Below are 27,297 nucleotides of genomic sequence, written 5' to 3' on the forward strand. Positions count from 1 at the left end.
ATCTATTCGGAGCACTGAAACCCAAACTTCCCTCTAAATGTTCACTTGACTATGAGCGAGAAGTAATCATACAAGTTGGGTTCCCGTGTTCAGATAAGATGCCCTAATATCGTACGTTAACCATATAATCCCTGCAGCCTGGTGGACGCTAAAATTCTTTGTCTTTAATTCGCTTCACACCCATTCTCTACCCACATACTTACAATAACCAGTCCATGAACTATAATTGGTCACTAACTATCCGCCTTCTAAACTTAACAACCCCAAGTCCAACAACACGTCTAACAATACTTTACAAAATCTCTCTAAGTCGACTCTTAATAGGGAAAATCAGAATTACGATCTCAAGTGAAGAGATCAATTAAAATATATATATATATGTATGGAAAAAAAAAATTAATTAATAATAATAATAATAAATAAATGTACTTCCTTAGATAATATAATAATTAAGTTAAGAAGTTAAAATTGTAAGAATTATCAGGGTTAGGATAATCATTAGTAGGTAGTCAGTAATAATTTTGGTTCATATTGTTTCATGATTAATGGTTGCTCCCTGGCCCCTACATCCAACCGAGCACAAAAAGGAGGCGGGAACACCAGTCGATGGCTGTAATCCCCAGAGATCTCTGCACCTCAGTACTCTCGAGCTGTCTCATGGTGGCGGAACTTCCAGAACCGAAGCACTAAGAAGTCCAATTGCCTCTTCATTGCCTCTCAGCAGTGTGATCTTCTGGATAACCTCTTCTCTGGACTTAAAAGCCATTGGAGGATATGCCTCAAACATTGTGTGTACTGGCGTCCTCTTCTCCGACGATGATGTCTGTATCGGCCTCAGAAATAACACTGGAAGGGATGTCCACGTTGGCAACGCGATTCTGAAAACTGGAATTTTCTGTACGTTCGCTCATTCTGCTGATATTCAACACGCTGCATTACCACCACGACTGTGCGATTGGACCTACAATTCAGATAAGCTCGTAGGGGAACGGGTGTTCAGGGTCGAGGGGTCACCCACTCCCATGTGTCAGAAGTCGGCCAGGGAAACTGTCATCATTGTGATTTGGTTGCTTTAATTATTGTTACTCTTAGAAAATTTATATTGTTGTTATTAGTATTTAAGATTAGATTGTACAAAAGGAACACTGGGGTCCAGTGTTCTCTAGGGGGGGAGATATGTCACAGTCACATAAATATGTAACCTAGTTACGATGGGATTGCCAAACACCTTGCTCGCGATATGATTCCATCGAGGCCATGGAGTGTCGACACATACAGACAGTAGGGATAGTTGCTGACACTGCAAGGGCTTCGTGGGGTTGACGAGAGCGGGTGGACGGCAGTTGGGTTGTGGCAAGAGAAAGAAAAAGAACCTGTGACATGTTTCTCCCAACAAAACAGTAAGTAGTTTTTTTGTATTTGAATTATTATCAATAGAAATAACGTAAACTCACGAACTGGGCTTTTTTACCCCGCTCTACCAACCCCTTAGAACACCTCAGTCGTGACAATATCGTAACGTGAAATATGGCGTACCGCAGGGATCCGTCCTGGGACCACTATTGTTTCTGTTAATGATAAACGATTTAGACGACGCAATTCTGTTTGCAGATGATACCACCAGTATAGTCTCTGACAAGGATCCAGTTAGACTTAAAGAACTAATAAACGAAAGGAAACAGAATATAGAAACTTGGTTTAATACAAATGGACTATGTCTTAACAAGAATAAGACGCAGGAATTATTCCTATCGACAAATCCCACTTTGCTAAATGGAAAAAATATTAAACTCCTAGGTATAACGATAGACGATGGTTTAAACTGGCAAGCACACATCAACCAAGTTTCTTCTAAATTAGCTAGCACCATTTTTCTCCTGAGAAAATTACGACCCTTACTGATCTTCAATTTACTCCTTTCAGCCTATCACGCTCTGTTCCAGTCTCGTCTTATGTATGGTATATTGATTTGGGGAAGTAGTAGTTATGCGATTAAAATATTCCGACTCCAAAAACGAGCGGTCAGAATTCTTGCAAATGCCAGCTTACGTGACCATTGCAAGCCCTTGTTCCTAAAATACGGCATCTTAACATTTCCGTGTCTTTACATCATTAGTATGCTAATTGAAATCCATAAGAAGCAGAAAACGATGGTTAAAAATTCAGATGTTCATTCGTATAATACTAGGCAAGCTCAGCACATCAAAACTGCTAAATACAAATTCACAAAATCCATTAAAAACTCCTTGGACATAAGTATGTATAATAATCTCCCAGAATCATACAAAAACCTTCCACTGACAACGTTCAAACACAAAATAACGAAACATTGTAAAATGCACAATTTTTACTCGGTGGATGAATACAAACAAACACCTCCTATTCATTTATAAAGTATGTGTCGATCTTAAATAGTTATATGTGGAGGTTTTTGTTGGACGTTACTAGGTCTTGCCTTACACAAATTCCATGTAGATATTGTAAAAAATTTGTTTTGTTGTATGTTGACGTGTACAAAAACAGTGTTATATGTTTATATGTACAAATAAATATGTTATGTTATGTTATGTTATACATGGTAACAGAAAATATAAAAAATGTATCACGTTTTTCTCAAAATACGAAAACAGAGGTAGTTATCATTCACTATTTTAGTTCAACTTAGTATAGTCAACATTCTGTATACAATCTAATGAACCCCAACCGAAAAAGCTTGATTTATACTTTTATTTTACGAATTATTTCCTTTAATAATTACGGGATTAGAACGGTCGAGTGGTCAACGCATCAGTACTGATTTAAGAGTTCATAAAACGTGTATTTGAATCCCACACCGAACGCATATTTGCTTTGTGCTCCTTTTCATTTCAAATTTAATTTACGCGGTGTCGGAAACTGTAGCGCTTCGACACAGCGACCTCGCCGACAATTTACGAACTAATACATGTGATTTCCCAGAGAATGAGTAGTAACTAGTTACACCAATAGACAGACTGGGAAAGAGATAGTGTCATAGAAAAGATAACAATTTGTTATCTATTCTCTGTTAGTGTCGCAAATTCGCAAATAACAGGAAGTCCATTCATTCCACATCACAGTGTTGCATTCCGATTAATTCTTTTCGAATTAAACATGGAAACGGTAAGTGATGAAATATACTTTTATTTTATAATAACTTGCTTGTAATTATATTTATAGACTTCGATAGGAACAAATAGCGACGAAAGAGACTCAGTACCTGAAAACCCTTCCCCCGTAAGTTAGACACCAATGTTATTTACTAATTCAAAAACCAATTACCAATGACTATGTACTTAACATCCATTCTCTCTGCAATTACTCATTACCAAAGATATTGAAGTACTAGACAAAACATGTCATATTCATCATTTATATTCGCTACATGCTACGCCACTATAGTTTTAATATGTATAACTTAGTTAATTTTCCTACAGGTGGTAATGCCTGTATTGATCATGTATTTACTAATATAGAATCACATTCAATTTCTGCAACTCCAACAGAATTAAATATTGCGGATCATCGGGGACTTTTTGTTGATATACGAAATATTTTAACCAATAATAACGTGTTCTAACATAATTAAGATATCGAGGCCTGTTGCAAATATTGGTAAATTTTATTATTTTCAGTATCTTATTAATTTAGACTGGACCGTTATTGATATAGATTTAGATGTACAGCTCAAGTTTAAACAATTTTTATATATAATAATACATTACTATAATGTATCTTTTCCCTTAAAAAAAAATTTACAAAAAGAGTTCTAATGCCATATGTGACAGATGGTTTAATTCTAAATTAAGAGAAATGAGAGAAACCTTGAGATTTATAACTGACGTTTATTATCATCATACATGAAACATTAAAACTAAAAACTTTACTTAACCAGTTTAAAAGGAAATATAACTTAGCCATTAGAGAAGCAAAAATAAAAGCTATAAATTCATTAAAGCTAATAAAGATAATCCGAGAATGCTATGGAAAGTAATAAAAGGCATTCGGTCTATCCAAAGCTCCAATAAAATTATAATAGTAAAAATGCAATAACTCCCAATGAATTTAATAGCTTTTTCTCAACTATAGCTAGCGAAATTAAAAGCAAATTACCAGCTCTAAATTTTGATCCGATTCACATTGTAACGGGCGATTAATGTTGGTATGAATCAGAACAATCGTCATTGTCGTAAAAATCAAGGTTGCCCTTGTGAAACTTTGATTTTATGATTTCACACCATTCTAATCAAGGTTTATAATTTCACAGTTAAATATTAGCGCCGTTTGGCTGGACACGATGTCTTTGTCCAGTTTTATAATTTCATGGTTTAAATTTGTTAATTTTAACAAAAAGCACATTTTGCCACTAAAAATCTTCATATTACAGTTAATTAAGCCTAAATTTGGTGGAAACACAAATACTTTTACGACTCCCCAAATAAACTGGTAATACTAGTAAACAATTTTTAAAGATCCAAAAAAGACCAGAGTCCTCTAGCCAGTTGCCTGTTTAGTGTGTGTTTGTGTTGTGACACAAGGGGGTAAGTGTTGACATCTCCAAAAATATCCACGATTTCATAAAAAGTTCAAAGTTTTGTTTTTATTAATATTTTTAAAGTTCAGTTTAATTTTGATGATAAATCGCCCGTTGTATTCTCGATTGGATAACGTTTTGAGATTTATATCTATTTTTAAAGATTAATTTGCATTGAAATTATTAGTTAAACAGTTATATTGTTTGATGAACGCTGACCACGCAACTACTATAATGTTCCTTACCAAATGTTTGAGTTGTTATCAAATTTTGAGTTATGTTACCAAATTTTGAGTTATGGTACCAATTTTGAGTTTTGATATATTTTTGTTTTAGTTTTTTACTTCCCGAGCGTAAGCAAAGGAAGTATTGTAATCGAGTCCGTCGGCCGACTCTCTACTTTTACGTTTTCTCGATCTTTCATGACCCCTAGAAGACGAAGAAATAGGTCTCCCATTTCCGTCTGTCTGTCCGTCTGTCCGTCTGTCCGTCCGTCTGTCTGTCCGTCTGCCGTCCCGGATTTTTATTAGACAGATAATCTCCGAAAGTACTCGACCGATTGTTGTAAAATTTTGTACTTATATTAAGAATATCATGTAGATGGTAAAACGCTAACCAAAATTTGTCTAATCATCCCCACCACTAATGCGATGACGTCACTTCAAAATTGTACATAGTAAATGGGTTTTCAATTGTATAAAATAACATAGTCCTACACATGTAGTTTACAACTCTGAATCGACGTTTCACCCGAAATGTCCAGATTTTTGGAAAAAAAATCAAAATTATAAAACAACATTTTGAAATTTAATTTTTAATCTGCTAACCAGAATGCTTTGAAATGTTGCAGATGTTTTAAGGCTATAAAGAGCATCATAAATCTTTAGTCAAAAAATATTTGCTTATCCCCTCCAAAAACTTAATGACGTCAACTCGAAAGTTTGCCGAATAAATCATATCTAAAATGTACAAAATATGATGAGCCTGTACTTGTCATTTATCACTCCATTCATATTTTTTGGATTTGCATATACAGAGTGACTCAAAAAAATTAATGAATGCGTAAATATATTTTATTGATTTAATCAGGAACTACAAAACGGAATGCTCTGCCATCTTGCACATGTTTTAAGGTTATAAAGAGCATAATAAATGTTTAGTCAAAATATATTTGCTTATCCCCTCCAAAAACTTGATGACGTCAGCTCGAAAATTTGCCGAATAAATCATATCTAAAATGTACAAAATATGATCAGTCTGTACTTGTGATCTATCACTCCATTCATATTTTTTGGATTTGCATATACAGGGTAACTCAAAAAAATTAATGAATGCGTAAATTTATTTTATTGATTTAATCAGGAACTACAAAACCGAATGCTTTGAAATCTTGCAGATGTTTTAAGGTTATAAAGAGCATAATAAATTTTTAGTCAAAATATATTTGGTTATCTTCTACAAAAAACTGATGACGTCAGCTCAAAAGTTTGCCGAATAAATCGTATCTAAAATGTACAAAATATGATGAGTCTGTACTTGTGATTTATCATTCCATTCATATTTTTGGATTTGCATATGCAGGGTGACTCAAAAAAATTAATGAAGGCGTGAATTTATTTTATCGATTTAATCAGGAATTACAAAACCGAATGCTTTAAAATCTTGGGAATATTTTAAAGTTATTATAAGCATGGTAAATTTTTGTTCAAAATGTATTTGTTCATCCCTCCTAAAAAAATTGATGACGTCACCCTTAAATTTTGCTGAATAAATCCTATCTAAAATGCAAAAAATATGATGAGTTTGTACTTGTGATTTATCATTCCATTCTAATTTTTTAGATTTTCTTAAGAGGTGGTTCAAAAAAATTAATGAAGTCAATTTATTTTATTGATTAAATTAAAGGCAACACTTATTATTAGTATTACACCCCAACGAACCCAATTTGGTAGACACAAAATTTGTTAAAGGAAAAACTCGGTTGAAACATAAGGGTAGCACGCTTATTTACATCGACTTTAACATTACAGACCTGCATTTGTTTTATGCGTTCACTTGGTTCCGCGAATGTGAAATAGACATGTTTATAATCAACCAATTGTGAATTTCACCGTCAAGAATTAAAATAAAACCCAATGTTTTATATAATAAGCGGAAGTCGAAGCAATAAAACCGATGGTCGTTTTGTTTACAGTTTCTCTGTTTGACTCTCACGTATGCTGTTACGCCTGTCATCTTAAATTAAGAATGTTTATACATACACGACTTTCAGTTGCCTCTGATACGTATTGTTTCGTTATTTTATTGATTATTACAAATCAATATTCAAAACGACCCAATTCATTTTCCCGAAAATTTGAGAATATAATAATTTTATTCTTAGTATTACACTACATCTATCCCAACTGATATATGTGTCCTTGCAAAAATGTTGATGACGTCATCGCAATTTTTTTTTAAATTCCGACTACAAAAATGTAATGAGAAAAAAAACACAATAGGCATGCAGTCGTCAAGTTTCCGACAGCGAGGGAAGTACTGTCTAAACTCTTTAGACCAATTTTTTTAAATGTTTGTTTTATAATGCTTTCAAAGATTTAGTTTCAAAGTTATAAGGTTTTCTTGGATTTATTTAAAAATGTTTCAGTACTGAAGTTCATTTTCTGTTAATTATATTTGCATATTAAACTACACTACAATTTATTGTTATACCAAATTATTCTCATATGACTAAATCTCTTTTGTACAGATTCATTTCTAAATTAAATATAATTATTCATTTAAGCAAAATGCATATACTTGAAGTAGTCCCTTTGTCCAGTCACTAGAATGTGTTACCATCATCACGAACCAGCCTACGAACAAATAAATAATATTTTCACTATATGTCGGGCACAAGGTCCACGACAAAAGTTTTACAGTTTTATATATAATAAATTAACAAAACTTAATTTTGAAAATCTCCCAAGCCCGTCACAACATAATGAAAGTAAATAATACAGGTGGCAAAAATATATTTCTATTTACAAATGTTTTGCAGACTGATGTAAGAAAAGCTATTAATAGTTTAAAAAATAGTAATTCTAAGGACATTTTTGGCATTTCAACTGGAATTTTAAGAGCTGTTAAAGAAACATAATTCCTCCGCTTACAAAGTTGATAAACTCTTGTATTGATAACAAAACATTCCCTGTTTGTTTGAAAATTGCATACGTATTACCAGTTTATAAAAAAGGAGATGGTAATGACAAAAATAACCTCAGACCAATTTCGTTGCTACCTATACTTTCTAAGGTGTTTGAAATACTGCTGCTTGGACAAATTTAACATTTTCTAGAAATAAACAATATATTATCTCCACCTTAATTTGGCTTCAGAAAAGGATACTCAACAACAACAGCTGTAATAAACTTACTTAATAAAATCATTGATTGTTTCGAACATCAACAAATTTATTTTAGTTATTTTTTAGACTACAGTAAAGCGTTTGATTGCGTTTCACATCAGATATTAATAAGGAAATTACTGTTTTATAATTTTCATCCAGATAGAACTAAGTTGATATTATCCGACTTGAGCAACAGAACACTGCCCGCGAAAAATTCAAAATTCAAAATTTGGCCTTGGCTGTGATCATCTGACAAAAGAGAACCTACGTTGTGTTTTTTTTTTAATGGCGGGAGGACGTTCTTTCATACAAGTGAGCATACACTGCGTGCGAGTAGAGGGCGCAAGAAATAATAGACAAAATTTTTGGGAGGGGGTAAAAATCGCACCCCTCTCTAGGAAGAAAAGAAGTTGCGAGCGAGGGCGACTCGTGACGTGCCCTCAGGCTGTCCAATGGGACCCGAATCGCAATCGCTTTGCAGCTCTAAAAACCCCCTATGATTTATTCACCCACATATAAAACATGGCAAATGAAACACATAAAAATATGAAAGAGCGAGTTTACTTTTTAACTAATTTAACCTAGCTACTTACAGCGTCTTTTTACCATGCACCCGCACGTCACCTAACCAAAAAAACAATGACCCACGCTTTCAACATGCCGCTCTAAGTACCTAAGTTTGAACGATTTTCTTATTCATAAATGTTTAAGTGCGGTTTTGCGTCGTTCTTTTCAAATTCTTTCAGCGCGAAATTTAAATTCAAAACGGAACACCACACGAGGCTTTCCACAAAACAGAAATGTTTGAGTTCTGAAATTGATGAGATACCTTAAGCTCAAACGAAGTAAATTTTAAATTCAAACTTACGGACTTTGGAAATCGTTAACGCTGGACCTTGATGTCGTCCCTATCTAGCTATTAGCCAAAACATAATTATCATTTTAGTTTAGTTTTGTCTAGACAATGCCAAGATGGTTGGTTAATTTATTAATTATAACCGAATGCTTTGCAGACGTTTTAAAATTATCGTAGGGATAGTAAATTTGTAATCAAAATCTGTTTATACCCTCCAAAAAATTGGTAGCGTCATTTCAAAATTGTGCCGAATTAATCTTATCTAAAATGTGCAAAATATGATTAGTCTATACTAGTAATTTGTATAGACTTTATAGAATTTATATTTTTTAAAACCAATTATACAGGGTAACTAAAAAAAATGAATGAATGCGTCAATTTATTTTAATGATTAAGGGGTCTATTTTGTAATTTATCGCTCCAGAACGATCTCGCTCCCAAACGATAATCGTTAGAAGCAATCGTAAAATCAGGTTAGCGAGATTGTACAAATTTCCAATTTTATAAACACTATCGTAATCGTACAGCTTTGAAATCGTTAGCGGAACGATGAATCAAATGTTTTTAGAATCGGTAGTATTTAAATTTGTGTAGCGTCTAGATTACGTTGTTCTCTGTTGTGACATGTGACATTTGTTTTGCTACTGATTGAAGTTTGGACAAATTTGTGAACTTATAACATGTAAGTAAACAATAATTATAAAAGAAAAACATCAAAATAATCACACTAACACGAAATTCAGTTTACAATACGTTCACGGGAGCAATGGAAAAACGTAAAAGGGCCCAGCGTATTACCCAAGAGTAACATGAGTTGTATGTGGAGGAGTTAGAAGGTAATGCAGATTTTAGGGCCCAAAAGTTCGTAGCGGACAAGCCAGATCTTTTAGAAAAGATATGGGAAGGGTTGGTAGCAAAACTAAATTCTGTGGGAGGACCACGAAAAAGTGTTCAGCAGTTCAGAGAGGTATGTGTAATTAATGAATCTCCCGAACACTCTTTTTAAAAATGTGTACTTTACTATAATTTATCGTACAACTATTAGCAATTATTCTGCTTACATCAACACTTTGGTTATGACAAAGTGAACATCTTGTTTAGTCATGACCAATCAATTATGAGAACTGAGATGTTTAATCTTTATAAATACTGTTACACAATAAACAATAACCTCTGTGTTTTTTAGTACACCAAGAATATAACATAGGGCACTCTAATTACAATGTACTGCCTGGTAAGTAAACGTCACTGTGTGTTCCAGAGATTTGTAGATTGGAAATTCAATGTTTGAAAGAAGACCAGAAATTTAAGACTATGTGAAAGAGGAACTGTTTAAAATAATTTCATTATGTTGTAAAAAAAAAAATAAATACATTATTGAAAATGCTGTATTATTAAATTATTTCTTGTGATATGCCATTCATGTAGTAAATTGTGTTCTTCGTATTCAAGTTCTTCATTATTATCGTTCTCCTTGTCATAGACAATATTGATCTCGTCATTTTCGATATTTCTTATGCGTAAGATTGTGTGAAACAGCACATGAGTATGTAATTTTTCCTGCAACATCTGGTGAATAATACAGAACTCTGCGGCAGTATTTCTGGAAATGTATCTCTCGCCGCTTCCCATTACAGTTGGTAGGTCTTCCTAAAGGTTTCTTCTTGAACGATCAAGGGGTCGTTTACATCTCTTAAGACCCGAGACAAATTTCTGATTCTGTCTCTGCAGTAAAAAAAATATATAATAAGTTATCAACCTAATCCAAACATACATTAATTACTTACATTTACCTTCTCTACCCATATTTGCACCAAAACGTTCCCCTTCATTGTATAAATACTTTTCTAACGTGTTCTGACACTTCTAACGGTGAGCTGAAACCTATCGTTCCGGAACGATGACATTCTAACGATACGATCGCTATGTAACGAGACGATAGATGTTACAAAATCGCTATCAGTCCCAAAATCGTTATGGGAACGATTATCGTAAGTTAACGATGCTCTAACGAGATCGTTAAGAGTTACAAAATAGACCTCTAAATCAGTAAAGGTTTGATCTATTTCTGTTATTATTAGTGTGGCTACAAAATAATACGTAGTAGTAAGCGAAGAAAGATAAGCTCCTCCGTATTCTAGTGGTAAGGGTACCCGCCCGGCAAGCGGTAAACGTGCGGTTCGATTCCCATCGGAGAAGGAACATTTTTCTTCGCTTACCTACATTAGTAATACACTGCACATACTCAAATTAATATACGTGTCCTTGCAAAAATGTTGATGACGTCATCATGTGTAGCACGCTTCTTTATATTTACTTTGACATTACATATATACATATCTTTATTTTAACCTACTGGGATTCTCATAGAAAAAATAAAAAGGGCAAAATTTTTTAATTTTTGTCGAAAAAACTGGACCCGTTTTATTGTATTTCAGGGGCGAGGGAAATTCTGTCGAATTTTTATGTAGCGTTTTTCGATTGTTTTTGTGTGTGACAAACAAAAGAGCATCGGTATGGTCTAGTAATACAATATCTTTGGTCAATACATTACGTGATACGTGTATCCGGTGTATCCTTGATAACCTGATAATACAACAGATTTCATTTTGTATACCTCGACGCATAAAAAGCTCATTTAATAATAATTTCCATTCATCAGTATAGGCAACCATCTGTACCTCCAACTATAAATATATATGATTTACAGCAACAGATAAAATTTTGATGAAAGCTTTTTAAAAATGGTTAATGTATGTTGTATTAAAAACGGTTGAAAAGATACATATTTTTGTTGAGCTTGAACCCCTTTGATAAAAAAATGCATTATAAATTAATTATACATTAGTTTCAGATGTTTAAGAAGAGAACAGGTACCACGGACGTAGGCAAAGACTACGAACATCTCTACATAGCGAATTTAGTTTTAAAATTAGTAATTGACGATGACGTGGATGATTTTAATTTGTCATCAAACGATAATCAATATGGATCTTTCGACGACGTTGTAGTTGACATTAACTTTAAAAATCGCACAGAAACGTTCGCCGTTCAGTTAAAACACATCAAGAGAGCACCAAGAATAAAAATTGAGCAGCTAAACGCATCATCTGGAAACTTTAGTCTCGACAAGTATTACGAAAACTTCAAAAATGAACCAAAGTTATCTGAGCGGCCTATCAAGATGGTTTTGTTTACCAATTCTAAGTTAAATAATGAACATATCGATCGGTTAAAATTTGGAAAATTGGTCCAGTGTGATCAAGATAGCGTGCTAAGAATTTCAAAATCGAGAGGACAGTGTCATAAATTTGAAGCAAGTGAACCTAATTTGCCGAAATATGAAGAATTTTTTGAAAATTTATATTTCTATAGTGATCAACCACATGTCAAAGAACTTGAAAAGTGTACATTCGAAATGTTCAAAAAATATTTTAGTAGTAGCGAAATCACTTTTCGCGAGTATGTACATTTTATAAACCAATGGAGTATGAAGGAAGGGGAAAAAATCGCTTTAAATAAAACGTTTATAAAGGACGTGATAACACTTTGTGCATTTGCACCTTTTATCAAGCCGTTATCTTTTGTTGCCGGTGGATCAAGTGACACCAAAAGAACAATATTTAGAGAAGCTGTTTCGAAATTTGACTTGACTGTTATAAATAAAAAGAATTTTGAAAAAATCGACTCACTTTGGGCAAATGCTGTTGACGGTATAGATGATATGGAAGAAACGATTAAAGTTAATAACTTATATCAACTTATAGATGACAGGATAGAAAGTAAGGAAAGCCTCTATAATAAGGACGAAACGAAAGTGTCGAAGCTCCTGTGGTTACTGGGAAAAAGTCCGTTGGTCGTTGAAGGATGCTCAGAAGTGTATCAAGCAATGAAAATATGTCAAGTTCGAAATCTAATTATATTAGATAATCGAGAAACGTTTAACCACGGTGTTGCGGATCAGTATCACATATTTCAAAAGTTGTCAGATTTAAACGAATACGCACAGTTCTATGCAGAAATCTTAACGAATTTTACCTATTCATTAGAAGGTCAAAAAGACGTTGAACTTAAATATTTGTTAGAAATCTGCGAAGATAACGCCAACTTTATCACTACCGATGATTTCGTCGAAATGATGGAAGCTCCACTCTTGATTGGAAAATACAAAGATGCTCTGCCACCCAGTCATATCGAAAGAAAGTTGACCAAAATTTTAATAGATGTGAAATTTTTGAAAACCTTCGATCGAAATACAGCTGCTTTAGTTGACTGCGTAACAGATGTTGATTATTTTAAAACAATGTTACCAAATTTAGTAATTAGCGAAGTGAATGATATTGGACTTATCCAGAACACAATTCATGATCAAAAAATCTACATTAGTGGAAGCGAAATTTTGCGGGAGGAATTTTCTGCGCTGTGCGAAAAAAACTCAGAAGTTTTATTTCATCACTTCAGATATTTAGACAATCATCGATTGGAATGGATAGAAAGTGTGAATTATGGTCCGGAACGACGATACATTGACGAACTTGAGAGGTTTCGTCTACAAAGTGAATTTATGGAATACACTATACGCGAACAAGAATACTTCAGTCAGTCGCGGCAAAATATCAACATTATCTGTGCCGACCCTGGTATGGGAAAAAGTACATTAATGAAGAGTTTAAAAAATAGCAGCTGTTCGTCAACGTGGGTCATCTTAATCTACGCTAGAAATCATGCCTTACACTTCAGGAAACATGGATCAAGCGTGGAGAATTTTTGTGAATATATCTTAGAAGATACTTTTAAGGAATGTACAAACTCGTTCCACCAAAAGGTGTTGAAATCAATGTTGGAACAAAACCAAATACAACTAGTATGGGATGGAATTGATGAAGCATCTGACACCACTCAAGCTTCTATTATGATGTTAGTAACCACTTTTTCGGAAAAAGGCCTGAAGCAATGGCTAACGTCTCGAAACAATTTGAAAAATTTGTTAGAAACCAAGTTAGGTATGTTTGCACGAAATATAAAACAGTTTAGTGAGACCGAACAACAAGAATATATTAAAAACCGTTTACGGATTACCGAAGATGAGTTAACTGAAACTTTTAATAAAATAAGAAAAAACATAATGTCTTTTCCAAATTACGAAATTTTGGGCATTCCTCTACAAATTTATATGCTTACAGAATTGTTTTTAACAGACAGAGACAAATACCTACATTTGTTAGACGGCATTTTCACTGTTCTTGATCTATACGAACATTTTGTTGATGAAAAATTTCATGTTTTATACAACGACAAGAAAGAAATTACTTTAAGAAATGAACAAAATATCCAGAATTTTGAAAAAGAAAAAAACACTAAAATGAATCATTATAAAAGCTTAGCTGCAAGTTATTACCTTTATAACTCTTTTATAAGCAAAATTGCCAATACCTTATTTCGTTACGACAAAACAACTGACAGTTTTCTAGAAAAACTTAAAAAGGAAGGTGATGACGTGGGATTTATAAGCCGCGTTATATCTAAATATGACGTTGATTTCACTCACAATTCGTACGGTGAATATTTTGCAGCTTTGCATTTATTTGAACAGGAAGCTTCTAAAGCACGCGACAAAAAATTTATTTCTGACAGTCGATTTAAAAACATCCGATTTTTTTTAGATTTAATGTTATCGAGAAATTCTAAATGTTTAGTAGGTGTTATATATAAAAATCTTACAATTCTAGAAAAATTTACTGATGCAGATTTACTTGAAAAAGATATCATTGGTCGTGACATTTTGGAAGTGGCTTGCGCGTGGAATAAGAGTTATCCACTGGTTAAAAATAATATTCTTGTGAATTACCAGAATTTTGACAAGGAGTGGATAATTAATAATAATAAAGAACTTGTCAAGGATTTAAATTATCGTGATGTAGGTCCAAAATTTTATAAGTTTGGCGCATCAAATAATGTCTGTTTTAAAAAATTGATGATTTTCTTACCATTTTTGATTCCATTGTATGACGGTAATCAGTTTGCCGCGGAATATTTAGCAGCAGTTTTGTATTATACAATTAGGTTTGATTTTCCAATTATTTTTGAGTGTATTGAAAATTCCATTCCTTTAAAAAGCACTTACAATAATATTAATCCAAGAAGTGTTTTAGCTTTGGCTCTTTTTAACAGATCGGCGAGAATATTAAAAAAACTATTTTCAGATAAACGAAATCAGTCTGAATGGGACTGTGTAGACGAACTTTTAGTTTTGGATTCAGAAATTGACGAAATTTTGACTTTTGCATTAGATTTGCCTGAGTTTAGCATTGATGTGCCAAATTCGAGAGGTCAGTCGTTGGCGCATTATGCATGTAAAAACAATCTGACTAAGATGTTGCCACACGATTTTTAACCAAAAGGTCGAATCCGATTCAGGGCCAGCTGGTGGCAATTGGTGCCGGCTATTGTTACGCTCAGGGGCCGAGGGTTGATTAGGTTTGGCCTGAATCAGGGGAAAACGATACGTAACTTAATCTCTAATTGGGCGCCAAGGTCCTCCGGCAAAACGGTGGTGGGAAGTGCTTGGACCTAAAGCACTTCTCGAGCCGACCTGAACTATCGGGTAAAAAAAGAAATGTGGGTGTGAGTTGTATATTGAGAAAAAGGAAAAAAAAAAATAATCAATTAATTATAATTAAGTAAATAGTAAACGCCAGCACAGCAGCGTCTGACAAGGTGAAATTTAAATTAAGTACTTGCAATCTTATTCCGACTCGCCGCCACTGTAATCGGTACGACTACCATTACTACGCTTCACCATAGGCCGTTTGATCAAACTCCGCAGGCGCAATTCGCGTAAGTCCTAGACGAATACGTACGCACCCGATTACATTACAGAGCGGACAACAAAAAAAAGAAACTTGCTTAACTAAATTATCAATAGAATTACTGCCACGATGTCAACTACATCAACTGCGTGATACGCTCTGACCTTGTTCCTTATCGGCGAAGTCTGACGACAGTCTCGAAGTGGCAAATGCAAATCCAGGCTGCTCCGGGGGGTGCAAAGTGTCGAACGGACAGCGATCTCCAATTCACGGCGTCGAAGAACCAGGGGGGTCAACAGGGATCAGATTCGCAGGCGAAAATCACGTAGTGATAAGCAATACAGCAGTCAGAAGATAAGACAAAAAGAAAAAGGAAAAAAAAAAGGGTCCTGCAAGGAGGGAAAAAACAGTTGTAGCGTAATGAAATCGAAATAGTCTGGTCTTACTCTGGTGGCAGGCGACCCTAATGTGTTTGGCACGCAGCTAGGCCCCAAAATCCGGAACAAATCCGAAGACTGGCCGGAACCTTCACAAATGTCCCTCAGGACGTCGTTCCTGGACCGAGTCTAACTGGGCGGTGCTTGCCCGGACAATCCCATCCACTGGCGAGCGCAAATTGCTCAAAATTCCTGGACAGCACCAGCACTCCCGCACGTGGCAAAAATTTTCCAACCAAAGAGACTAATGGCGACTCAAAAACGGATGTTAAAAAACCCTACCCCGGCTTCTCGAAGGTTTTTCCTTGAAGGGGGAGAAAGGCGGGAAATTTCCGCCATAAAGGCTATGATGAAAAAGGGCTAACTATTTCAAATTTGACACATAGTTCAACTTCCGCTGCTTTGCTCCTGCGTACAACCTCTGTCAAGTTTTTGACATTCAGTTAACCTCCTAATCCAAGTGTCAACAGCAATACACGCGCCAAAATAACGCAAATCGAATTTCAAAACGATAGGAGTAGCAAGGCAAAGAGGGAGGAAAGCCACCCCCAACATCGGGTGAGTCGTATTTACAATGCAAACAGAAATGGCCTTCGAGCTCTTCGTAGGCCAACAACCCTTGCCCGTCAACTACGCTTCCCTCCTACAGGATAAAGTTCAGGGCTTAATTTAAGGAACTCAGGACCCGCTCATGTAAAATCTTATCACCTCTCGTAAGTGCTCCAATCTAAGTAAATAAAATAAAGCTTAAATTAAAAATTCTAGTAGGGCAGAGCGTTCCCAAACCAGCTATGTATTACTGGTTGCCTTCTTACAGGCGCGCTTTACCGTACATGAAGAGGCGAAGGAGAGAAGAAATGTGGCTTATCACGGAAGTCAAAACTCAACCGTGACAATGCCCCCTCCCTAAAATACGTAAATTTTCTAACAAATTTACGAGCGGATCTAGTTGAAGATGAGCCCGTTGAAGCCACTAAGTAAAAGTTACGGGTGGAGCATGTATAACCGGTAGCGACCAATTCTCCGGCAGCGAAACGGCATCTCGAACCGGTTCCGCCTTCAAAAGAGGTTCCCACGCGCGTCGCGAATGGGTGTTAACATCGCGCCGTTGCGCACTCAGCAATCCTTGGGAACCCTCGTCGACGCCACCGTTCGAAATCCATCCCTCGCAACCGGAATCCTCAGAACGCCACCGTCCTTCCAAACAAGCTCCTTATACCCCAAATCCCACGAAAACTAAAGGTTAAATAGAAATTCTAAGAAAAATGCCAAAAAGGATAAAATTTTGTTTTAACTAACCTAAACCTAACACGTCGAACTAACGACAAAACTAACAGGGACCGCAGGCGGGTCACCACTCAAAATAACTTCCCTAGGACGAACGTGTCCGAACCCACGACCCAAAAGCACTTAAGGAAAGAAAAAAACTCGAGGCAGGATACCTAGTACGCGCGACCGTCATGTACGACCTACACGTCCGAAAAAGACCGACGTCGCCCCTGCCCATCCCCTCAGGAATGGGTTGCAGTGGCGCCGTCCCCCACTACATGCGGCATCACAAAGAAAAGAAGAAACATCCACCAGAGAACAAATATACACAACAATGGTCGCGTCCACCGTCGACGCCCCACTAGGAATCCTTCCCCACCTGCTCCAAAACGGCAGGATTTGCGACCTCTACCGGGCCTCACAATCGGGTGGAAAAAAAAAAATTAAGTCGAATCCGGGAAAAAAAAAATAAGATAAAGTCCAAATCCAATGTATAGCAAGAATAGACTGATCGATTCCGGGGTGGCTCGCATCAAACTCGCTAACTAAACTCAACGAAAACCGAAACTGCAATGTCAAAAACTACGCTAACCGAACCCGGATATCTCGATGGAAACACCAGTCTTACCGTTGGCTCTTGGCGGACTTTTACCGCCCATGGCGACCCATGATCGACGTAGTCTTTAGCCCCATCGACAGAGCTAACCACTTCGAAACTAACCAGCGTCATCATAAGGTTCGGCTACCGGCTTGAGGTCCTGAACATGCCAGACACCTTTCCCATGACCATGTTCGTCTGTCAGCTCATATGTCCAGGCTCCAGCCCTCCGAGCTATTATAAACGGCCCGACGAATTTCGGACCCAGCTTCGCAGCATAATGAGCGGCAGCGTCGGAAAGACTCTTGTCGCGGCGCCATACTTCCTGCCCAACCTCAAACCGCACTGGCCTCCTCCGGAGATCATAAGCATGCTTGTTGCGGACGAAGGCAGATCTCAATTTCGCGACGATGTTCGTGTACAGCCGTTCGAATCCTGCTTGCCTTTTGCGGATCTGACTCGTCAAGTCGCTTCCAGGCTCCGATACCGAGTTATCAAAGTCAGTCCCGAAAAGTTTGTGTTCCCTCCCGAAATTGGCAAAATATGGACTATAGCCTGTAGTCTCGTGTCGGGAAGATCGAATGGCGCAGCCTATTGCGGCGAGATTGTCGGCCCAATGGCGATGGTCTTTCTTCACGGTCGTTGCGATCATTGTCTTCACGACACCATTTACCCGTTCCGTCGGATCAGATCGCGGGTAATACAAAGGGGTATACGACAACGTGACTCCGTAACTCTCACAGAGTTTACGAAACTCCCTGCTGCGCATCTGCGTGCCATTATCGCAAACTAGGTACTTTGGGGCACCATATACTAAAAACACTCCTTCTTCGACACACCTGGACAGAATCTTGGCTGAGCCGGTCCGAATCGGAAACAACAAAACATATTTGGTGAAGTGGTCAGTTACCACAAGCGTGTACGTATAACCCTGCGTTGAGCGTGGAAAGGGTCCAATAAAGTCTAGGCTAATCAACTGCCAAGGAGCCGTGATAGTCGGTCTGCCTCCCATTAACCCGGCTGGTGCTTTCCGTTCCACCTTATATCTCGCACAGGTGCGGCATCCTTTGACATATCGAACTATGTCAGCCTGCATCTTCGGCCAGATATACTGTTGGCGAACCTTCCAAAAGGTCTTAAACATTCCCACGTGACCAGCGGCGGGGATATCGTGACAACGCTCCAAAATCGACTTCCGATGATCCTTCGGCACCACCAGTTTCCAAAAATCGGACTCCCCATAGAACTCAGGGAGACTGCATTTGATGTACTTATACAGCAGCCCGTTTTCCACACGGTAGGCCGGATACTTCCCAGGATTCTCGACGACCGAAATCAACATCTTCTGATACCACTTATCGGTGGTCGCCCGAAAATCATTCGAAACCGCGTCCACGGAATCTAGGGAGATTGGCACGGAACGCGACAGCATGTCAGGTACCACGTTCTCCTTCCCTTTTCTATGCACAATGGTGAAGTCGTACGGTTGGAGTCTCAACGCCCATCGAGCCAGGCGACCTTGCGGGTCTTTTAGACGGTGGAGCCAAAGCAAACTATAATGGTCGGTAATAACCGTGAACCGAGCACCCTCTAAATAATGCCTCAACTTTTCTACCGCCCAAATCACCGCAAGACACTCTCGCTCCGTGGTCGAGTAATTGCGCTCAGCCCGGGAAAGTGAACGGGAGATGAAACAAATAGGCTTTTCACCGTCCTCAAATTTTTGACTCAAAACCGCGCCAACCCCAAACGCCGAAGCATCACACTGGAGCACGAACTCGCGACTAAAATCGGGACAACTCAAAATTGGGGCGGTGACCAAAGACTCTTTTACCTTCCGAAATGCGTCATCGCACTCCGGTGTCCAGTTGAAATGAACCCGTTTACGCGTCAGCTGGCCCAGGGGTTCCAGCACCGAGGAAAAGTTTGGTACAAATTTCCGGTACCATGAAGCCGTACCAACAAATCGACGCACCTCCGTCACGTTCCTAGGAACAGGAATGTCCACAATGGCCTGTACTTTCTCCGGATCCGGACGCAATCCATATTGATCCACGACATACCCTAGATATCTCAACTGGGGACGACAGAACTGACATTTTTCGATACTAACTAACATTCCAGCCTTCTGCAAGCGATCAAAAACCTGATTCAACAACGACAAATGTGTCTCAAAATCTTGAGAGACCAGAACAACGTCGTCCAAATAAACAAACACATAAGGCTGGAGGTCAACACCGATCACTTGATCCACAATCCGCTGCCAAGTGGCAGGAGCACCAGTGAGACCAAAAGGCATGCGCCGAAACTGAAACAACCCACGGCCTGGTACCGTGAAAGCCGTGTACTCTCGTGACTCGGGCGACAGCTGAACCTGCCAGAACGCACTCTTAATATCGATGGTACTGATGTATCTTGCGTCCCTCAAGCTATCTAAAATGGAGGAAATATACGGCAAAGGGTAGGCGTCTTTTTTAGTAACTGCGTTGAGCCTCCTGTAGTCAACACAAAAACGAAAACTACCGTCCTTCTTCCGCACTAAACAAACTGGTGAAGACCATGCAGAATTGGAAGGCTCGACTACGCCCATCTCGAGCATTTTACCTAACTCCTCGTCCACTGCCTTCTGCCTCAACGGAGAAATCGGATAGTAACGTTGCTTAAGCGGAGTTGCACCCGGCAACAATTCGATGTGATGTTGTGCAACCTTCACACACCCGAGAGGACCTTCCATCTGCGACAACCTAGAATCGAGAAGGGTGGTTAAAGCCGTTCGTTCTTCCGGGGTCAAGGTGTTCTCAGCCTGAATACTACCGCACTCAACTGCACTCTCATCCTCGGCTGCAAAGTGCCACACACTCTGTCGCAAGTCGGGTACGATCCTCATCGCCTTCCAGAAGTCGACACCCAAAATCAACGAATGCGGCACCTCAGGAACTACCAAAACATCGATCCACTGCACCTGATCAATGAGCTGTACTGGAGCGCGAACAAAACCTACACACGGGCACCTAGCCCCGTTGGCTACAGTACACTCCAACGTAACCGGATGCAGACGAATACCCGAGGACTTGAGTATTTTCCATCCAGGACCACCCACGATAGTACGAGAAGCACCTGAATCTAATAAACCGCGGAAAGAACATCCAAACACCGTTACGTCTAGATAAGGTCGTTCGTCGCCTTTCGCGTGCTGCAGAATGAAATCTAACAATAGTTGGTTGCGGTCAAAAGTCTGGGGAAATGGGGATGAAGGGGATACAGTATTGCAACCGTCTACTGTCCCCTCCGGCCGTTTCCCGAACAGTCAGGGCAAGTCTTCGAAATAAACCCTTGCTTGCCACACTGGTAACAACGAAGCTGCTTCGGGGCTTGACACGCGCTCTTAACATGACCAGATTTCCGACAGTTCCAGCAAACGACACCCGCTGAGGAACCAGCAGCAGCAGACGAAGTAGAAGCCACAGCGGCGGGCTTTCGAGAACCCTTCGACGGCTTTGCAAGCTCCGCTTCCTCGTAGGCGAGATCAGGTTCTAAAAGGCTACGCGAATGACGCTTCTTTGGGGGCCGAAACGATTCCATGATGGATCTCCGAGCTTCCACCATGCGACCAAACTCCAAGAGTTCCGCGAATGAGTTAATGGTTCGGACTCCCAACTGACCTTGGTAGAATGGGTCAAGATTCCGCAACACGATTTTGAGGCGTGTTGATTCCGGGACCTCGTAAGTGAGTCTGTCAAAAAGATTCTCTACCACCGCCAAATAGATTCCCATCGGTTCGTCCGGCCCTTGCGTACGTTGCCGAATTTCATCAAACAACCGGTCGTTGTAGTCAGCGGGCTGGAATTGTTGCCGCAACAGGGCCACTAAGGCATCCCAATTATCCACCCGCTTCCGGTTTGCCCGAAACCAGATCAATGCGCGACCCGTTAACAGATCAATGGCCCCATCCAGCAGATCTCGTTTGCTGAGATGCCGGGCCACCCGCAGCTCCTCCACTCGCGCCAGGAACGCACTCAGTGACATCTCCGTCCCGTCCCCCGAGAACTTAAGGTTCCATTTGGCGACTGGTGCGTAACTTCCGCACCGACTGGGCGCGACATGGCTGGAGTCCGCTAAGGGTAGAGCTGCCGGTGACGCGACAGCCAGGTCTTCGACTTCTGACTCACTGCTACCCTCGTTCTCCAATGTCAACATATCGAGGTCGGGAATTACAGCTGACTGATTGATCAACGACCGCTCTCGGCGGCGGATCTTGGTCTGAACCTCCGAGTGCAGGTTCAGGAGTTCGACGATCAAGAGGGATTTGGCCGACTTCTCCTCGGGAGACTTGGGTTGCGACCGATTCGCTCTGCCAAGTCCCCATGCCAATTTACTTAAAATTTTCAAATGCGCCGGCCCGTCACGCTCCCCTTCAAAACAATCTAACAACTCCCGTATCTCGACCGATTTGTCCCGCAGAACCGTCACATCCTCGTCGAACTTGATCGAGTACACTGGGTACTCTAGCGGGGAAGAAGCCCTCTCCAATTTGAGGAGACTCCTCAACGATTTCCTCATCTGATCGACCGTCTCCACGCCTGTTATCCCGCGGACTAGCAGCTCGTACGCGAGCTCGTCCCCAGACAGCCGATTTACTTCATATTTCAGCGACAACGCCATCATCAAGGTCGAGACCGATCGTAACCTATAAGAAAAACTTCAACCAGACGCTAGCTGTTTTCGCCGACCGTTCTAATAACAACTCACACCGCACAAACAAAAAAAAGAAATCCAAATTTCAAAATCTCGTGTCGAGTGTCCTTTTAATCGAACACCCTGTGAATCAAGGGCCCCACGTTGGGCGCCAAAATTGCCACACGATTTTTAACCAAAAGGTCGAATCCGATTCAGGGCCAGCTGGTGGCAATTGGTGCCGGCTATTGTTACGCTCAGGGGCCGAGGGTTGATTAGGTTTGGCCTGAATCAGGGGAAAACGATACGTAACTTAATCTCTAATTGGGCGCCAAGGTCCTCCGGCAAAACGGTGGTGGGAAGTGCTTGGACCTAAAGCACTTCTCGAGCCGACCTGAACTATCGGGTAAAAAAAGAAATGTGGGTGTGAGTTGTATATTGAGAAAAAGGAAAAAAAAAAAATAATCAATTAATTATAATTAAGTAAATAGTAAACGCCAGCACAGCAGCGTCTGACAAGGTGAAATTTAAATTAAGTACTTGCAATCTTATTCCGACTCGCCGCCACTGTAATCGGTACGACTACCATTACTACGCTTCACCATAGGCCGTTTGATCAAACTCCGCAGGCGCAATTCGCGTAAGTCCTAGACGAATACGTACGCACCCGATTACATTACAGAGCGGACAACAAAAAAAAGAAACTTGCTTAACTAAATTATCAATAGAATTACTGCCACGATGTCAACTACATCAACTGCGTGATACGCTCTGACCTTGTTCCTTATCGGCGAAGTCTGACGACAGTCTCGAAGTGGCAAATGCAAATCCAGGCTGCTCCGGGGGGTGCAAAGTGTCGAACGGACAGCGATCTCCAATTCACGGCGTCGAAGAACCAGGGGGGTCAACAGGGATCAGATTCGCAGGCGAAAATCACGTAGTGATAAGCAATACAGCAGTCAGAAGATAAGACAAAAAGAAAAAGGAAAAAAAAAAGGGTCCTGCAAGGAGGGAAAAAACAGTTGTAGCGTAATGAAATCGAAATAGTCTGGTCTTACTCTGGTGGCAGGCGACCCTAATGTGTTTGGCACGCAGCTAGGCCCCAAAATCCGGAACAAATCCGAAGACTGGCCGGAACCTTCACAAATGTCCCTCAGGACGTCGTTCCTGGACCGAGTCTAACTGGGCGGTGCTTGCCCGGACAATCCCATCCACTGGCGAGCGCAAATTGCTCAAAATTCCTGGACAGCACCAGCACTCCCGCACGTGGCAAAAATTTTCCAACCAAAGAGACTAATGGCGACTCAAAAACGGATGTTAAAAAACCCTACCCCGGCTTCTCGAAGGTTTTTCCTTGAAGGGGGAGAAAGGCGGGAAATTTCCGCCATAAAGGCTATGATGAAAAAGGGCTAACTATTTCAAATTTGACACATAGTTCAACTTCCGCTGCTTTGCTCCTGCGTACAACCTCTGTCAAGTTTTTGACATTCAGTTAACCTCCTAATCCAAGTGTCAACAGCAATACACGCGCCAAAATAACGCAAATCGAATTTCAAAACGATAGGAGTAGCAAGGCAAAGAGGGAGGAAAGCCACCCCCAACATCGGGTGAGTCGTATTTACAATGCAAACAGAAATGGCCTTCGAGCTCTTCGTAGGCCAACAACCCTTGCCCGTCAACTACGCTTCCCTCCTACAGGATAAAGTTCAGGGCTTAATTTAAGGAACTCAGGACCCGCTCATGTAAAATCTTATCACCTCTCGTAAGTGCTCCAATCTAAGTAAATAAAATAAAGCTTAAATTAAAAATTCTAGTAGGGCAGAGCGTTCCCAAACCAGCTATGTATTACTGGTTGCCTTCTTACAGGCGCGCTTTACCGTACATGAAGAGGCGAAGGAGAGAAGAAATGTGGCTTATCACGGAAGTCAAAACTCAACCGTGACAATGTTACGTTCATTAGTTCTCAAAAAAGCGAAAATGAATGGTCAGGATAGAAACGGAAAACGTCCAATACATATTGCACATGAAGAAGGGCATTTACATATAGTAAAACTAATAGCGCAAATCGACGTTTTGGATAAAGACGGCCGGCTGCCCCTTCATTATGCTTGTGAACGTGGACATATAGATGAAGTAAACTTACTGGTAATGAATGGAGCAAAATTAAATCTTCCTGACGAAAAGGGTGCGCTACCGATTCATTATGCGTGTCAAAAATGGCACAAAAATATTATAGAATTACTGGTAAAAAATGGTGCCAAAATTAATGTTCCGGATGGAAATGGTCGATTGCCGCTTCATTATGCTTGTGAACGTGGAGATTTAGATATAGTAGATGTACTGTTAGAGAATGGTGTGAAATTGGATGTTTCCGATGCAAATGGCCAGTTGCCGCTCCATTACGCTTGTGAACAAGGATATTTCAATATAGTAGACGTACTGTTAAAGAATGGTGCTAGAGTTGACGTTCCGGACGGAGATGGTCGACTGCCGCTTCATTGTGCTTGTGAACACGGACATTTAAATATGGTGAAATTACTAGCAACGAATGGAGCGAAATTGGATAATCCAGATAGAGATGGTCGGCTACCAATGCACTATGCATGCAAAAATTGCTCGAAGGGGTATAATATAATATTATTTTTGCGAAAAAAAGGTGAGAAAGTGGATGTTCCAGATGAAAATGGACGACTGCCGATACATTATGCTTGTGAACGCGGCAACTTAGATATAGTAGAATTACTTACAATATATGGGGCGAAATTGGATGTTTCGGACAAAAATGGTCAACTACCCATGCACTACGCGTGCCAAAATTCTTTGAAGGGATATAATATAGTATTATTTTTGCGAGAAAAAGGTGCAAAAATGGATGTTCCGGATGGAAATGGTCGACGACCGATACATTACGCTTGTGCACATGGACGTTTAAATATGGTAAAATTACTGGCAACCAATGGAGCGAAATTGGATAATCCAGACAACGATGGTCAGCTACCAGTGCACTATGCGTGCAGAAATTATTTTAACGAATGTAATATAATTTTATTTTTACAAGAAAACGGTGCGAAAGTGGATGTTCGAGATGGAAATGGTCGGCTACCGCTGCATTATGCTTGTGAAAGCGGAACTTTAGATATAGTAAAGTTAGTGTTAAAGAAGAATGCGAAAGTGAATACTTCGGATGGAGGTGGTCGGCTGCCGATCCATTACGCGTGCAAGAATTACTTGAGAGGATATCATATAGTATTATTTTTGATAAAAAGAGGTGCGAAAGTGGATGTTCCTGATGCAGATGGTCTGTTGCCGATTCATTATGCTCGTAAACATGGGCATTTGGAAACAATAAAACGACTGGAAAAGAAAAGTGCGAAAGCCTAGAAATTACTGCTAACAGATGGTGTAAAAGTTGACGTTCTAGATGAAGATACTCAATTGTCGATTCAAACGTGTGAAATAGTAAGATTTTTGTTAAAAAAACATTCACATAACGTAATATCGACAGTTAAATGGAGATCTAATGAAATTTAATACTGTATGAACAATAAACACACATTAACTACTAGATTTAAATAGGCGCCTTAATTTTTTTTTATATACTTTTTCAAGCTTGTGTTATACGTTTTTAAAGATTTATTAAATTTAATTTACATTAAATGTGAAAAAGCCAACCCAACAATGACAACTCTTATAATCTAAGTAACTAACCGCGGCGCGCACATGACCAACACCCATTGTGGGGAACTGTAACATAGAAAACCTTAATCAACCATCGAAAATTATTGAATTTCAAGTGTAAATTTAATTAAAACTAAAAAAAAACAATATGCACACTTAAGGTTATAAATATTAAGAGCCATTTTTAAAAATGAGTAGACGAATGCCCAGTTATTTCAGCGGTTTGAAACATGTTTATGCAGAATGTAATTATTTTTGAGACTGTAAGTATAATATAATGAACTCAAATGTTTGTAATGTAGAATTAAACGATTTGTCAAAGACTTTTTTTTATTTAAGATTACTGCTTTTCTTTTTTTGAAACCTCAGTCACTGTCACATAAACACAACACATTTTAAATCAATGGTTGTTATTTTCTAATAAAGCACAAGATGTCCTTAACAGCATTGTTAATGTGACCACCCTCTCTCTACCCATAACCTTCAATTCTGTTGATAAAATTTCACGCGTTTTAACATTTCGGGACCAATGGGCTGCCGCACTTGTCCAATTCGCTCTTGCAACTCAACCATATTTTCAAACGGCGTTGCGGATATTCTTACTTTTACGCATCCCCATAAAAAATAGTTGAATGATGTTAGATCGAGTCTACGCATTTTATACACTTTTCGTTTTTGAATCTTTTCTGAAGAAAATTGTAAAAAATACTATAATTATTATTACTGGTGACTTTAATGTTCACTTTAATACCCCTGAGGGACAGGCTTTAATTTTAATAAATACATTTTTGTCTTTTGACCTTTTTCAAACTAATTTCGAACCCACTAGAGGCACCTCGTATCTAGATAATATTTTTACTAATATGTCAAATGACAAATTCTCGTTGGTGTACACTGTACATGATCCGCTTCTTTCTGATCAATGATCATTCAAGAATTTGTATGAGTATTGTTTCGTCATCGACAAAAAGTGTCAACTCAAGGAAATGTCAGGTTTGCTATCGACCTGTGACAGCAATGGACTTGTTTCATTTAT

At 39.0% G+C, this 27,297-nt stretch overlaps 2 protein-coding genes across 6 annotated transcripts; both read left to right on the top strand.

The window, feature by feature from the left end:
- The first annotated feature begins 2,980 nt into the window (after positions 1–2,980).
- On the top strand, positions 2,981–24,487 carry LOC135137750 (uncharacterized). Of its 5 annotated transcripts, none has more exons than XM_064067476.1 (5): positions 2,981–3,141; positions 3,199–3,255; positions 11,645–16,755; positions 16,808–24,345; positions 24,398–24,487. In XM_064067476.1, exons 1-3 carry the CDS (start codon positions 3,133–3,135, stop codon positions 15,188–15,190), a joined length of 3,612 nt encoding a protein of 1,203 aa, XP_063923546.1. In that variant the 5' UTR covers positions 2,981–3,132; the 3' UTR covers positions 15,191–16,755; positions 16,808–24,345; positions 24,398–24,487. The 5 variants fall into 5 exon arrangements, with proteins under 5 accessions (XP_063923546.1, XP_063923547.1, XP_063923549.1 ...); XM_064067477.1 differs by having other exon boundaries at positions 24,401–24,487; XM_064067479.1 differs by having other exon boundaries at positions 16,811–24,345.
- LOC135137751 (serine/threonine-protein phosphatase 6 regulatory ankyrin repeat subunit B-like) lies at positions 24,393–26,576 on the top strand. Its single transcript, XM_064067482.1, has one exon. It carries the CDS (start codon positions 24,528–24,530, stop codon positions 25,962–25,964), a length of 1,437 nt encoding a protein of 478 aa, XP_063923552.1. The 5' UTR covers positions 24,393–24,527; the 3' UTR covers positions 25,965–26,576.
- Positions 26,577–27,297: the final 721 nt, after the last annotated feature.

Source organism: Zophobas morio, unplaced genomic scaffold (genome assembly GCF_036711695.1).
Source record: "Zophobas morio isolate AGI-343-1 ecotype UQ-CSIRO unplaced genomic scaffold, CSIRO_AGI_Zmor_V1 ptg000029l, whole genome shotgun sequence".
Lineage (NCBI taxonomy): Eukaryota > Metazoa > Arthropoda > Insecta > Coleoptera > Tenebrionidae > Zophobas > Zophobas morio.

Excerpts from the sequence above, each read along its gene's own strand:
- LOC135137750 (XM_064067476.1), top strand. Across the intron at positions 3,256-11,644 it reads TACCTGAAAACCCTTCCCCC|TTTCAGATGTTTAAGAAGAG; the intron begins GTAAGTTAGACA and ends ATTATACATTAG.
- LOC135137751 (XM_064067482.1), top strand. The coding sequence starts at position 24,528 with ATGTTACGTTCATTAGTTCTCAAAAAAGCGAAAATGAATGGTCAGGAT.